Source organism: Pseudorca crassidens, chromosome X (genome assembly GCF_039906515.1).
Source record: "Pseudorca crassidens isolate mPseCra1 chromosome X, mPseCra1.hap1, whole genome shotgun sequence".
Taxonomy (NCBI): domain Eukaryota; kingdom Metazoa; phylum Chordata; class Mammalia; order Artiodactyla; family Delphinidae; genus Pseudorca; species Pseudorca crassidens.
The window spans coordinates 104,874,944-104,891,171 of record NC_090317.1 but is presented as its reverse complement, the minus strand read 5'-3'; the positions used below and the strand labels follow the sequence as shown (position 1 = coordinate 104,891,171).

The window sequence follows — 16,228 nt, the reverse complement described above, 5'->3', positions numbered from 1 at the left end:
TCATGCTCCAAATAGGAGGAAACAGTCTTACCTTACAATTTTTCAACTGGCTTTTAATTGCTGTTGCCTCTGATGTGGTAGTGGGTTGGGTTTTCAACCAGTTTTCTGCAGTAGTTGTCATCTGCTCCAATTGTTGTAGCTGATTATAGAAAGTGATGATGTTGTTCTGATACTCCAGCCAGTTAAGTCTCTCATTTAGCAACTGGCAGAACTCGATCCACCGGCTGTTCAGTTGTTCTGAGGCTTGTTTGATACTGTCAGCATTAACACCCTCTAGAAAGACATATTTTATAAATATATCCACTGAAGCCACAGACTGAAAGACATTATCTGAAAACCAACATTGACTCAAGTTCCAAACTATCATCATCTGAATAATTTCAAACAAATCATTTATTTACTGATAAAGAAGTTAAAATACCATGATTTCTGATTATTGACTGTAAATTACTAGAATTGCATCTTATCAAAGAATATGAATATAGCAAAGTACTAAATAAGGATACATAAGATGTAGAAGAGTAGAAAACATTTAAATTTAAAAAAATGGTCAAAGCTCTGATGGTGGGGATGGAAGATTACAGACAAATAACTTTTTGGATACTTCCAAATAAATGTTAAGTATCATGTATATTATTAAATTATACTTCTAAAAAGTAACATACATTTTTATTTTTTAAAACGCCTTTGAATTAGTTGAAATGTTATTATTTGGATTTTTAAAAAAAGGAAAAAAGTGAGTATGTATAAAAAATCAATAATTCTCTGTTTATGCTACAGAAAGCCAGAAATAAGCGGACTGCCCATGAGTCCAAAGAAAGGAAACAAGCATTAGGAAAAATAATCTTTCTAATTAGAAAAAAGGTTTTCAAATTATTTACATGTCATTTACAAATGTGGAAGTTGATCTGAAAGTTTTAAAATCATAGATAGAAATATTAAAGCAGAAAAAGTCTATCGAGGGCAAAATGGAAACATAAGCATATCATTATCAACTTCAGCCTTCTGGAAAATCTAGTATGTTTTAGGGAATATGCTATGTCTTTTAACATATACCATCTTATTTAAATTTTGTCAAAATGTGATATATGACTAATGCCAATCCAATGCAAGTACAGCAATATCGCATTATTAACTCTCTAAAGTTCATAATATGTAATGTTCTTACACACACACACAGTTCACATAGTAAATTCTTTAATAAATTACACTATATAAATATATTAAATATGATATGCATGTTAAAACGTAGCTATGATAGCACTAACTTTCTAATATTTCTGAAACAATGAATATTCAAATGTTTCCTATTCCTACATATACTCGCAGATCTCAAAAGGGATCATAAGCTCACTGTAAGATTCTTCCTCTAAGTTAAAGTATTTTAGGGGTAAAATGATTTAGTGAAGACCAAGTTGTCTAGGAGAATCTTCTTTTATGAATGCCCATTTTACACAACTTTCTGGTAATGTGATTTAGTTAACTGACAAGTTATTACGCTATTAAAAAGTGAAGACCATCTCTAGCAAATGTGAGGCTTGTGGTTCTGCTAACTTGTACATGCCTCCCACTTCACTCTTTTTAAAGAATAAAAAGACATGGATTTGAAGTCAACAATTTTATTCTCCTTTACTTTCCTCTGCTCAGATACCTAATTTTCATTTTGTTGTAATTCCGTCATGCTGCCAAACCACGTCTCTCAATCCATGTGAAACACAATTCTAACTTCGCTCATTTCAGAATTTGACACTAGCCAGGATGACATTGGAGAAAACAAACTTCACAAATATCGTTGGCAACAATCTTTTTCCTCCTTCTTTGCCTGATATATTTTTGAAAAAAATTAATTGAAGGGCTTCCCTGGTGGCGCAGTGGTTGAGAGTCCGCCTGCCGATGCAGGGGACACGGGTTCGTGCCCCGGTCTGGGAGGATCCCACATGCCGCGGAGCGGCTGGGCCCATGAGCCATGGTCGCTGAGCCTGCATGTCCGGAGCCTGTGCTCCGCAACGGGAGAGGCCACAACAGTGAGAGGCCCCGCGTACCGAAAAAAAAAAAAAAAATTAATTGAAAAACTGAAGAGCAAAAAGTTAATATATGTATATTTCTGTATATACAGCTATAAAAGGCAGCCCATGGTTTGCAGGAGCTAAATATTCCTCTAATACCCTCCCTAACAGCTAAGGAAGTGACTGGTTTTATTGAGACATCTGGATGTGTTGTGGGATATTCTGTTTGGGATAATTTGGTTTTGAGCAGTGACCAAGAATTATACTAAAATATGTTCTGAGGGATGCCACTAAGAAACTATAGTTGTAAAATGATCATGTTTGTCACAAAGTATAAGGGAAGAATCCAAATCTCCGGTCATATAGGCACTCAGTTTGAGAAAAAATACTACAATAAAATGCTGATATTATTGCTGGAAAATGAAAGGGAACAATTTAAAAGTACACAGGGTAGAAACTGTAAATTATGTTAGAAAATGATTCAAAAATGTGCCATGGATCTAAATGACCAGATGTTTAAGAGAAATATTTTCAGCATATATTAAATGTGAATAGGCACTTACAAGAAGGAAGTCAGTCCTTGGTAGTCCAAGTCCATGACAGGCAAACAAGAGATGCTAAAGTAAATTAAAAGTACTGATGGAACGATGCTGGATTGAATTTATTTAGCATTTGTCCAAATGATAAGGGAATACAGAGAAAATTGTCTCACCGTCCCTGAGGTCAACCATATGAAAACCCCTTAGCAATTGGAAAAATAAAATCATAAATTAATTTTAATAAGAATAATGCATGTTAATTTAATCAGCAAAATACAAATCAAACTATAATGAAGTATCAATAAGTTCTATGGTACCTATTAAAATCCAGAGCTAGAATTTAATTACTCCTTGTTCATTACCCAAAACTATCAGTTCAGTATGTCGTGCCCAAAAAATGTCCAGATGCTAAACACTGCTGCAAAAGGAATTAATATAAATGAGAAAAGTGAATTTAGTACAAATCCACTATGAAATCTACATACTCTCCACTTAAGAGCATATTGATTTTTATAACCGAATAAAGGGAATTAAAATATAATAATAGGTAAAAGAAGGATCTCCTTATTAGGATAAATGGTAAAAGCAGGCAAAAGGGTATAAAAGTTCACAGCAAAAGCTCCGGTATTTAGGCAGACCTGAGTTCAAATTTGGTCCCTGGCCCCCATCACTGCTTTACTAAATGAGTGAACTGGGTTCAGTTAGGTAATCACACTGGGCCTCATTTTTCTTATCCATAGATTGAGAATTGACATGTACACATAGCTATATTTAAAATAACCAACAAGGACCTACTGTATAGCACAGGGAACTCTGCTCAATATTCTGTAATAACCTAAATGGGAAAAGAATTTGAAAAAGAGTAGATACATGTATATGTATAACTGAATCACTCGGCTGTACACCTGAAACTAACACAACATTGTTAATCAAGTATACTCCAATATGAAATAAAAAGTTAAAAAAATACAATTGACCTCATTGGACACCTATCAGGATTCTTAGTTAACATGTATGAATTGTTACACCAAGCATGACATATACTAGGCAACCAATAAATATTAGTCAATGTTAATATAAAGAAATGAAAAAGAACATGTAGGAAACAAGGAAAAGAAACCAGATCTTTCAAACGGTAAATTAGGGAGGGGGGAGTCTTTTTAATTACTGAAAAGGGTCATTTATGAAAAATAATAAATACTTTTTAAAGATAGTAATTTTATATAATATGGCAATAATATGGGATATAGAAAGTATATTTATACACTTTTAAGAGAAATTATATCAATCAGTGATGAATCCATAAGTTTATTAGGGAATCTTGGAATAACTGGTCATAAATCTATAATCATTTGAAATTAAAGTTACACAGGATAGCCATGCTAAAAGTTAAAAACAGAAATTTCTAGATGTCACTGGTGAAGATATGATTTTGACTGCAGAAAATCAGACATTTTATTTATTAACGATTTGTATGGAAATACTGTATTATTTTATATATGAATATGCTTCCTGCTCAACTAGAGTATAACCTGTCTTTCTAAACTATAAACCCCCCTAAGAAAAATCTCTCCACTGGCAGTATCTGATAGAATTCTCAGCTTAGAGTAGGTATGAAATAAATACACTTTACTTTGTGAACTCACCCAACACCAAATCGATATCTTACTTCATACGAATACAAACATTAGGGGAGCAATAGCCACAGACACGAAAAGCCAAACACAAGACACATGCAGTCTCTCTTGCTTCAAGTTTGCTTTAAAATACTTGGGGGAGGGATCAACAGCACTGTCCCAATGTCACATTACTTAATGTGTGTCTCTCAAACTAAAATTAGAAATGCCATTACTTCAACTTCATCAATTAACTGGCCATCTATTATCCAGTACTAATGAGATTATGAGAAAGTCCCATAAAACTTTTGCAGAATAAAGGTACTAAGTGTGTCCCCAGCAAATACTATAATTTTATTATTATATATAATTGTTTTATGTGTATTTCATAGAATTATGCTTAACTGAAAATTTTAAGTTTCATGACAGTTGGTAAGTATAAATATCTGCAAAGTTTTAAGTATCAATCATTTGAGCATCTGTTTTTCTAAGTTTTTGTTAGCTACTTAAGAATACAAACACTAACTCACCAGGCATTATGAACAATACTTATGGAAACCATTTTGTACCAGCACATTAGAATCTCAGGGATAATGGATCATTATCCATTCACATCTCATATTCTAAACAACCCCCGAAATAGTCTATGAATAAATATATCGCACCCAGAGGAAATGGATCATTACTTGAAGTGCATCCATTAATTTTATTACTTGTGTACAGTGCATAACAGACTGTTAGAATAATTTTAATTGTGTACCACCTTCCACGGAAGTACTTCAAAACTGCCACTTAAAGTGAAGTATTCCTCATCGAGTATATTCAGCATTAGCCATAAGGTCAGGGTAGAATAATGCAGAAACCTGTGTTTTCAGAGCTCTTGAATTAGAAGAATATTTGGAATGAAAACTTAAAATAAAGTTGCTAATAAACAGTCCCTATTTTTGTTGCATATTAAATGAGGGTCATTGCAAATACATTTGGCATTCAATATAACAGCCTAAAATATGACAGAAATTTAATTAGAGTCCATGAAAATGAGGTCTGAGTATTATAGGCTAATTCTAGAGGTGTTTCTGGTGACATTAACTTTTATACAACTGCCACATCATCTTATTTTAAAAATAGCTTTTAAAAAAAGGTTGACATAAAATTCATATCCCTAATAAGAATACATAAATTTATGAATATAACTTTTTTCATTTTTTCTCTTTCTAAACAGTATTGAATTGTAAGAGCAAAAAGTCAGATTCCTACTCATATTTTTTTTTAACATCTTTACTAGAGTATAACTGCTTTACAATGGTGTGTTAGTTTCTGCTTTATAACAAAGTAAAGCAGTTATACATATAAATACATCCCCATATCTCTTCCCTCTTGCATCTCCCTCCCTCCCACCCTCCCTATCCCACCCCTCTAGGTGGTCACAAAGCACCGAGCTGATCTCCCTGTGCTACGCGGCTGCTTCCCACTAGTTATTTTACGTTTGGCAGTGTATATATGTCCATGCCACTCTCTCACTTCGTCCAGCTTACCCTTCCCCCTACCCGTATCCTCAAGTCCATTCTCTAGTAGGTCTGCATCTTTACTCCCGTCTTGCCCCTAGGTTCTGCATGACCTTTTTTTTTTTTTAGATTCCATATATATGTGTTAGCATACAGTATTTGTTTTTCTCTTTCTGACTTACTTCACTCTGTATGAGACTCTAGGTCCATCCAACTCACTACAAATAACTCAGTTTCGTTTCTTTTTATGGCTGAGTAATATTCCATTGTATATATGTGCCACATATTGTTTATCCATTGATCTGTTGATGGGCACTTAGGTTGCTTCCATGTCCTGGCTATTGTAAATAGAGCTGCAATGAACATTTTGGTACATGACTCTTTTTGAATTATGGTTTTCTCAGGGTATATGCCCAGTAATGGGATGGCTGGATCGTATGGTAGTTCTATTTTTAGTTTTTTAAAGAACCTCCATACTGTTCTCCATAGTGGCTGTATCAATTTACATTCCCACCAACAGTGCAAGAGGATTCCCTTTTCTCTACACCCTCTCCAGCAATTTATTGTTTGTAGATTTTTTGATGATGGACATTCTGACCGGTGTGAGATGATATCTCATTGTAGTTTTGATTTGCATTTCTCTGATGATTAATGATGTTGAGCATTCTTTCATCTGTTTGTTGGCAATCTGTATATCTTCTTTGGAGAAATGTCTATTTGTTTTTGTGACTAATTTTCCACAACAACAGTGATCACTTAAATTTCCTCCCTTCACACACACACCGGGCACAGAGTCTTTTCCTTTGGAGATTAAACGAAGAAAAATGTGTCTGTCAATTAACAACATTTATTGAGTGTGAACTCTGTGTAGACCATTATCTCAAGTGTCACATGGAAAAACAGGAAACATAAATCAAACTGCCCAGAACTCAGGAAAAAGTAACAGAAGAGGAAATGGGTACAACCATGGAAAGCTACTCATTCATGGTGGAGAGGATGAACTGCTACACACAGTACCATTTCCATGCCCCAATGATGTACAGAGCAGCTACAAAATCTCTTCCCATTAAAATACACAATTAGAATAGTTACTGCCACTGAAAATCCTTCACAATGATGTGAAAAGATAATGGGAGGTTTGCCTCTGAGGTGAGCCAAACTGACCCCAATCCCTGCCCTTACCCATCTGACAAAGTTCTGTCGAAATTCAAATAACACCATTCATGTAAAGTACTTAATGAACTTTAAACCAAAATATTAAGTTACAGTTCCATACTTAATATTATAGATAAAAGGAGCCCTTGTCTGTGTTATCAGTCTGTGCTATTTAATTACAATCCTTAGCAGACTTACTATTAGGTATCACCTTAAACACTATAACACTCATCGGATGATGGTTTTGAAACGTTCTTTTAGCCTGATATACTAATAATTACTACTATTATTTAAACATTTCCTTAATGTGATTGTCTTCAGGCTCTTAATTAACACACAGAAAACTACAATTAGAAATTCAAAGTGAAGCACAATTTAATGTAGAAAACATCACGAACCCTATTAGATAATTATAGTATCTCCTCTGGAAATTGTGGTGAAACCATTTTATAGCTTAAGAAAGGGGAAATTGAGCTATGCTTATATGTTTTCAAATGAATGTTTGTTTGTTTGTCTGTGATAGGTAAGAAGTGGATTTATTTAGAGAGAAACACCCTCCACAGACAGGGTGTGGGCCACCTCAGAAGGTGAGAGTGGACTTAGGAGAAACACACTCCACAGACAGAGTGTGGGCCATCTCAGATGGTGAGAAATGCACCAGGGTATGGGGTTGTCAGTTTTTATAGGAGTGGGTAATTTCATAGGCTAATGAGTGGGAGGAGTATTCCAGCTATTTTAGGAAGGGGCAGGGATTTCCAGGAATTGGGCCACCACCCAATTTTTAATCCTTATTGTTTTGGAACTGTCATAGCACCTGTGAGTGTGTTATTTAGCTTGCTGATGTGAGCATATACTGAGGCTCAAGGTGTAGTGGAAAAAGTCGACTTGTCTGCCATCTTGGACCCATCAAATTAATGTTTTGATATAACATTTTTGGTAATTTCAATATTAATAAAGGAAAACGATTTATTGAAACCAGGCTTTTTTTTGTAATATCTGACTGATAAGGAGACTATATATTTGAATCAAGAACATTATTTTACAAAAAGAATTAAAAATGAAGTCTAATTGTAAATAGATAAAAACAAGTAAGCACATTTTTCGGTATAAAAATGTTCTAGATTGTCCTGAAGTCCCATAATCTCACTCAAAAGATGAAAATCTTTTGCTCTAAAGTATGCAGATCAGTTAAAAAAGTAAAATAAAATCTTAGGAATCCAGATTAATTAATAATCAATACTATTGATACAGTAGCAAGATTCTTTACCGTATTTAGTTACTAAAATTCTCTAAAATTTTATTTTATGTCATTTTGTGTTTAAATATAAAAATAAATCTTAAAGAAGGTTATATCGTATATTTTTTAAATCTAAATAAATAAAATTTTGGAAATTCTTCTTCTCAGTATAACACAGCTACCAGAAACATAGGTACATCACTAGGTACCCTATCTAGTCTCCCATTTACTCTCATTAAAGTTCTAGGATGTGAATAATTTGTTGAGACTAAGGCTGTGATACTAATCTTATATACTGACAATAAGCTTCATAAAGATTCTACCTGTGAAAAATTTCTCCAGTAAGAGGAGGACCTCTCCACCATCCAACACTTTATCACACTATTCCCCATACTTATCCAATCAATTGATTTTGATATAGGAGCAACAAATTAATGTTAGTTAAAAAAAACAGTTAAAGGCCCGTGTACTGCAAAAAAAAAAAAAAAACAAAAAAAACAGTTAAAGAGATAAATCAGTCAAAATTATACCAAAATTCCATGTCAAAGTCCCAAAAATACATTTTTTAGATAACACTCTCTGTTAGTAGCACTGTAGCCTCCCAATTTAGTCTATTATGATCATGAAGATCCTTTACATTCTTCTAAAAGAACTGGGACACCTATAAGAAAAATGTTCATGTATAGCTTTAACGTATGCAAATAATTTACGCAATCTCTTTTTTGATTTATATCCAAACAAATTAATAATAATCTCTTACTGAATATCCCTGCATATTATTCAAATATAAATCATTCTACTGCAAAATTCAAATTTACTTGATACTAAAACTTATAGTATATTTAATATTAACTGTATTTTAATATTCTTCATATAACACTTTGCATTTGATAAAATGCAGCCAAAACAAAAATTATCTTCTAATTGATCATAACGTCTATGTAACCGTGCAAAACTAAATGTGCTACGAGAAACAGTGTTTTCAGGACATGCAATTGATTTTTAACACAACCTTGCAACATCGAATGAAAGCCATTTCTTCTACATTGGCAACATGGTAACCTCTGCATTTTAAACCATTTTAAGACCCTACTCCACTCCCTGTTTCTCAGCACCTTCCTTAAATTCATTCAAGAAATGCCTTCAGGACTAACAGATTTTGTTTTCTGCATTTCTTAAGTGGTGCTAAAAATTTATGCTTTCAGTAGCTATTTAAAAATGGCCAAAAGTGATTTGAAAATATGTTTGATATACCATTTGTGGTCAAAACTGATGTAAAATATAAGCAGTGAGGAATTTTTTTGCATGTCTTAGAGTTTCATTCTGAAGGAAAAATTAAGAGTTCCAAAATCATTCTAGATACTTTAAAACATGCTCTAATCTTATGGCAAATTATTCTAAGTAGAAAATTCAGTTTCCTGTGTGTGTGTTTGTGTGTGTGTGTATATACATATATAAAACATAGTTTATGAAATGCTTTCTTTAAAATATAATAGCTAGGGGCTTCCCTGGTGGCGCAGTGGTTGAGAGTCCGCCTGCCGATGCAGGGGACACGGGTTCGTGCCACAGTCCAGGAAGATCCCACATGCCGCGGAGCGGCTGGGCCCGTGAGCCATGGCCGCTGAGCCTGCGCGTCCGGAGCCTGTGCTCCACAACGGGAGAGGCCACAACAGTGAGAGGTCCGCGTACCGCAAAAAAAAAATAAATTTTATATATATATATATATATATATATATATATATATATAAATAAATAATAGCTATATTTATGCTCATCTCCATACATACTTTTAAACTATGAATATATGTTAAAAGTTGTTGTCATAGGAAAACACACATAGAATGTATATGTATTTGTATTACTTGCATAACATTATAACATTGTACAAGAATGATCTGCCTTTATCTTAATTGTTAAGGATAAGATATGTGGTTAAATGAATAGACATTTACATGAGGTCATAAATGAAGTACCATGATTCAGCTGTCATTTTCCTTTCTATAAACAAAAGAACAAAAATGTGTATGTTTTATATGGTTATGAGTTTTATTACAACTCCACAGCCACACTTGAGAAAGGAAATTCTGAACTTGTAAATTTAAGAGCTTTACTGAGATAACTGTTGGGAAATCTGGTTTAGAGAAACCTCAATCTGTCTTTCAACTTCATGAACCACATCAGTAAACTCTATTTTTTGGCTCTATGTTGGTGGAGCAATTGTAATATAGGGTTGGGGGGTGCCCTCTGAAATATACCTGGAGAGGTACTCCAGGCACATATTGTGCATCTGGCTTAACTCACAATTTGCTCAAACAATCAAATAAAATAAATACTATGCAATTTCTTCTGTGAAAGACAAAACAAAAAGGAACAAAATATAAGTTTGAATCTTGGAGTCTACTTTTTAGTAATTATGTAAATTGTTCGATTAAATGGAGCAGAGCAGAAGTATCTATGCTCTAGTTATAGCCCAATTTTGAACCTAATCACATATCACTTAGACCAAATCTTTATTAGCATAACAAATGAGAAGCGTAAAATTTGATCAATACAGTCAACCAATGAGGAATGTCTCACATCACACCCCTACCCCTTACTGTGCTTTGCTTTCTACAGAAATTATAATTTTCCTTCAGAAGTATTATTATCTTCTGACCAAAATTACCAATGTCATTATCTCAATTACTGCCTTAATTTTGCTTTGCTAAACAGAATTTAATCAGTCAATTAATATTCATTACAGACCTAGTATATGTCCTGATTTTTCTTCATGCTTCCAAAATTTAAAGCTATAAGGGAAATAATCTAGAAAATTATGTTATCACTAATCATATGATCATTTTAACCCTGTATGTAATTTCATCACAAAAAATCATTACCTTCATTTCTAAATTTTAACTTCTTTTTGAATAATTCAGTTTATGCTACTATCAGATAATCTGAGTTAAGGTATACTTGATATTTGATTATGAAATGAGACCATTTAAAAGTAGAGATTATTTAAAAGTATAGATTTTACATCACTTTATAAAAATGAAAAAGTGATAATGCAGTTCCTAGGGGGAAATTATATAATAGTTTAAGGATAATTTTTTAGATCATATAATTTTATTTAACATGAATATGCCGTTGTCAAACTCATCAGTTAAACCATCCAGCAAACATGCATCTAAAAAACAACCTTGGGGCTTCCCTGGTGGCACAGTGGTTGAGAGTCCACCTGCCGATGCAGGGGACACGGGTTTGTGCCCTGATCCGGGAAGATCCCACATGCCGTGGAGCAGCTGGGCCCGTGAGCCATGGCCGCTGAGCCTGCGCATCCGGAGCCTGTGCTCCGCAATGGGAGAGGCCACAACAGTGAGAGGCCCGCGTACCGCAAAAAAAAAAAAAAAAAAAATTAAAAATTTTTTAAAAAAATAAAAAGCAATCTTTTTTGTATTTTTCATCTTCTATATATTCATTAACTTGTTAACCCAATCCTCAGCTGTCATATTTGCTTGTTTTTATTTTTAACCAAATACAGTCAGGGGGCTCATTAGAAGAAGAAAATGAATTCACTTCCTAGGAAGATCATTGAATTTTTTAATGCCAACATGGCAATTAAGGCAAAAAATAATTCATACACAGAATTTATGCCCCAGAATGCAGGCAGGTACTGGAAAAAGCTGACATGCATAACAAAAACATTTGTTACATTTGCTTATGATATTCTTGTAAACATATCCTTTGAAAAATAAAATAAACCTTGTTTAGAAATAGCATTACCCCTGATTTTCATAAATTACTTACACCTACTTATACTTATAGAAATGAATGTAATAGTATAACAATGACAATTAAAAAGTTTGTTTACAATTGACGTCAATAACATTTTGTTCAGACAGCTTTTGAGGTACCAAGTGTTAGCAATAATTAATTTTAATTCATTATTTAAAAATATGTTTTGCTAGCTTTGTACTTTTACCTCACTCAGAAGTAGGTGAAGTTAAAAAAAAAAAAAAGTTCCCCTGAGGAGACATTTTCTTTTAAACATGTTAAAAAATGAAAAGCAACATAGAAAATAAATACCTTAGCAAACAGGTATGGAAAAAATATACTGCAAAATTATTTTAAATCAGATTATAATCACTTTATGTATATTATATGATTGCTTACATTTCCAATTATTTCTGCAAATCTTGTTTTCTTAAACCATTTGGACAAATGCTAGCAGGATTTGCACTAAAACTGATTTCTCGGCAGCAGATTGATACAATATTCTACCACAAGCCATTTTCTTCCATTGGACTCAAAGTTGAATTTCCTCTAATAATTTGCTTAGCATAAGAAAGAATAATAAAAGCTCACAAACTCACTTTAAATTTTCATTCAGGTAGGGCTTGTCTGATATAATTCTGCTGATAAACATGAACCTATGTGTTTATCAAATCCCTAAGAAGATTATCTAAATCAACTCTGTGTAATTACCATTCAGCATCTGTTCCACCAGGGCCTGAGCTGATCTGCTGGCATCTTGCAGTTTTCTGAACTTCTCGGCTTTTTCTCGCTCTATGGCCTGCAGCATGATAGCAAAGGTGAGTATTCAATAAAAGGATTGTGAAACTATACAGCAATTATAACTTCCACTTGCCCTTTCAAGCCTTAAGATATTTCACTCTGTCAGCTTATCATGTGAATCTAAAGATTTTTTTCTCAAGTTCTTGGCACTAGAAGCATCAAAATGGCAATGAATCACAAGCCATTTTCATACTGAATTGTTATTCTTTGTAATAAGATGTCTACTCTTAACTTTTTTTACGTAATAGTTTCTGAGGCATTGTAAGTTAAGACTGCCTCCCAAAAAAAGAACCAACAAAGGCAAATCATAACAATGAAATGATAAAGTGTCAGATAATTAAAATGGAATTTATCTTTTAAAAATACAACACTGATAATGCTAACATAAGTATATAGTCTTTATTAAAAATCAAACAGAAAATCCAGTAAGTATATACAATAGGAAAAAAGTATACTAGCATAAATAATTTACCAAAAAAACCCCCATATTTATCTAAGTACAAGACTGCGGGTTAATTTCTCTCTCTAGGATTGTCAAAGTACTCCCATTTCAAGGAAAATTAGATTCAGTTTCATAAAGCTTTCTAAATTCCTTTGTTCATTTCTCCTAACCAGAGTTAACTTTTGAACAACAAAAACACAATTACTTAACAAAATGTAGCATGTAATACTGCTGCGTTTAGCTAATAATGTCTCTACAGAGACAATTTTAAGCTATGATTCAGTAGAACTATATTACTATAGTCATTAAAACCTGTGGCTATAACAATATGTTATATGTCCTAAACCTAACAACCTGCAGAAAAAGCAAGCTATAATGTATTTAACATATAGTGAGACATTATTTTTGTGATTTAATAGTGGCATTATACAAAGATTTCACTTGAGTTTGTGGCAGGAGGTTATTCTACATCAGACTGTTTTTTAAAACTTTTAGATCTATAGGCATTTAAACAAATATTCCAAAGTTTAATTGGAATTGGAGTACAGGTGGGAGGCATATAATTGATACATGCACACCCCGTGGAGCATCGTTCAGTAGAACTTTCTGCAAGGATGGACATATTCTGTATCTGCACTATCCAATACATCCCACTAGCCACGCGTGGGTACTGAGTGCTCAAAACATGGCAAGTATGACTGGGGATATTAATTTTTAATTTAAGTTAATCTAATTTAACTTAAATTTTAAAAGTTACAATGTGTCAAGTGTCAATTGTAATTGCACAGCGCAGATCTAGTGTCTTCCCTCTGAAAGCAAATAGTTAAAGACAGACAGATAAGATATGTAGACATAAATACAGATATATACAATATGGCAACATCACAAACACTGTCAGAGAAGTAAGTAATCATCTTGACTGGACTATTCCCCGAGCACACCAAATGCTGGAAACGTTCATAAAATAATCCATATATTTTTAAATATGTAAAAAGATTCTCCAATTTAAAGAAGTAGTCACAAGTGAACAGAGAGCTCTTTAAATTTATTTTAAAAGGAGTTCATGAACTAAAATTACTGGATTTAAGGTCAAAGAGTGCAAAATGCTAAAAGAGCCTATAGACAATACAATACATCCAATCAGGAAAAACTGTAATATACAAGAAAACAAATTAAAATTTAGCACAATAAATGAAATAAAAGGACAGCCTTTTTTAAAAAGTATTTATAGACTAGCTGGAATATATACGTTTTAAATTATGCCATCAAGGGCAGCAAATGAGAACTCAGTTTCATCTCATCAGTAGCAAAACTCCAAAGGTAATAGAAACATTTTACTATCTTGGATTCTACTTGAAAATTTCCAAGTACACAGACTATGGTGCTTGGGGATTATATGCTCCCAGGATGCTGCATCAATTAGCAGGTGAAACTTCTGGGTTATCTTGAAAGTGAGCTTCACAAAGACATTACTGAATTGTTTACACAAGTGTGTACAGAACCAAGGAAAGTTCTAGCTTGCTACTTAAACTGAAAAGTCCATGAAAATAAAGTAGCCACAATATACTGTTAAACGTAAGAACCTAGACGAAGCTCCAAAATTCACATATTCTTAATTCTCGACTTTGGTCTTCTAAATTCTCTGTCCTTAGCATCTAATTGGCACACGTTTCCCAATACTTTAAATTTGTTCTCCATTAAAAGGTAAATGCTATCTGCAAAGGACTCTGAGCATTTAGAAGAGAAAAATAAGCACATTCTAAGTAAATATATAATATTCAAATATTTACAACTACCAAGAGCTACAGCGGGATGTGGGGCATCTCAAATTTTAACTACATCAGCTCAAAAAAAAGAGAAAATAAGAAAAATACTTGTACTACAACAAAATGACAACAAGAACAATGAGAACAAACTGGTGTTCTTTGAGTTAAACAGTTTTAGAATTATCCTTTTCTAACACAGTGGCTTCTATTTTATCTACATTGAGTTTTGTTTTGTTTGTTTTTTTAATATGAAATTATATGAAGAGTAGAATCAGAATACCATCTTGTCTTTATAAATGATGCAAAGATTATCAATGGCCTCCTTAATGTCATGATCATAATCTCTTTATTCTAAGCATCTAATGGAATAATCAGTTAGTATTACTAACAGAGAGACAAACATAATTGAATATCTCAGGGGTAATATTTGAGCTTAAATACCTTGTTTGGTTAGCCACATTATTCCAATTATTCTAATTTATATAACAATAACCACCATCATCACCACAACAAAACAGTAATCTCTGTAGTAGGTACTATTATTCTCCCAATTTGACAGAGGAGGAAAGCGAGGCGCAGAGAGGTCTGTGAAACATTTGAAAACACTGAGATAACCATGATAAAAATGGAATGCCTTACACTGTGTACCAAATTACTGTGTATTACATGATTTCATATGTATTTCATAATAATTCTGTGAGATAGAATCAGCATTATTTTATCCTATTTTACACAAGAGAAAATTGAGCGCAAAGAAGATTAAGTCATATATCCAAGATCATTGAAGTAGAGGCAATTTCCTGGTGGTCCAGTGGTTAAGATACTGCACTTCCATTGCAGGGGGCATGCGTTCAATCGCTGGTCCTGGTCGGGGAACTAAGATCCCGCAAGCCACACGGTGTGGCCAAAAAAAGAATCATAGAAGTAGAAAGTTTTAGACGAATATTAGAACCCTGATGATCTAGTTACAAGTTAAGCTCTCTTTGAAACATACTCTGCTGCTTCTAGGGGTATTTCAATGAAGATGAATCAAACAGATTTGAACATATCTTATTCCAACTCACAGTAAAAGTAACCTCATAGTTTGGATGTAGTCAGGGATGGTATTCAAAATATTTACCCATTAATGCAGCATGGGCACCAAGGTATCAGAAGGAATGCCTGGCCACTCGGTATGGACACTGACAGTCTATAGGCTCACTGGCAACTGTGTACAGCTCAATTACTGTACCCCATTGCTGATGTATACTACTTGCAAACTGAGTAACTGCTGCATAAATAGAGATACAGGTCTGAGAAAGAAGCAGTTAGTAGCCTCCACATATTTGTCAATGTTTAGATGATACCTGGGTTCTGATAAGCAACAACATTTTAAAGAAGAATATTGGAAAATTAAGAGAAAAAC

General features: G+C 33.5%; 1 protein-coding gene across 2 annotated transcripts in view; it reads right to left on the bottom strand.

Annotated features, from left to right (window-relative positions):
* Positions 1–16,228, bottom strand: part of DMD (dystrophin) — a 2,128,065-nt gene that overhangs the window by 1,406,476 nt on the left and 705,361 nt on the right. For both annotated transcript variants that reach the window (XM_067723245.1, XM_067723244.1), the window contains exons 19-20: positions 12,526–12,613; positions 32–273 (exon numbers count right to left, since the gene is read on the bottom strand). In XM_067723245.1, coding sequence (XP_067579346.1) covers positions 32–273; positions 12,526–12,613 — 330 coding nt within the window. The remainder of the gene's footprint in view (positions 1–31; positions 274–12,525; positions 12,614–16,228) is intronic.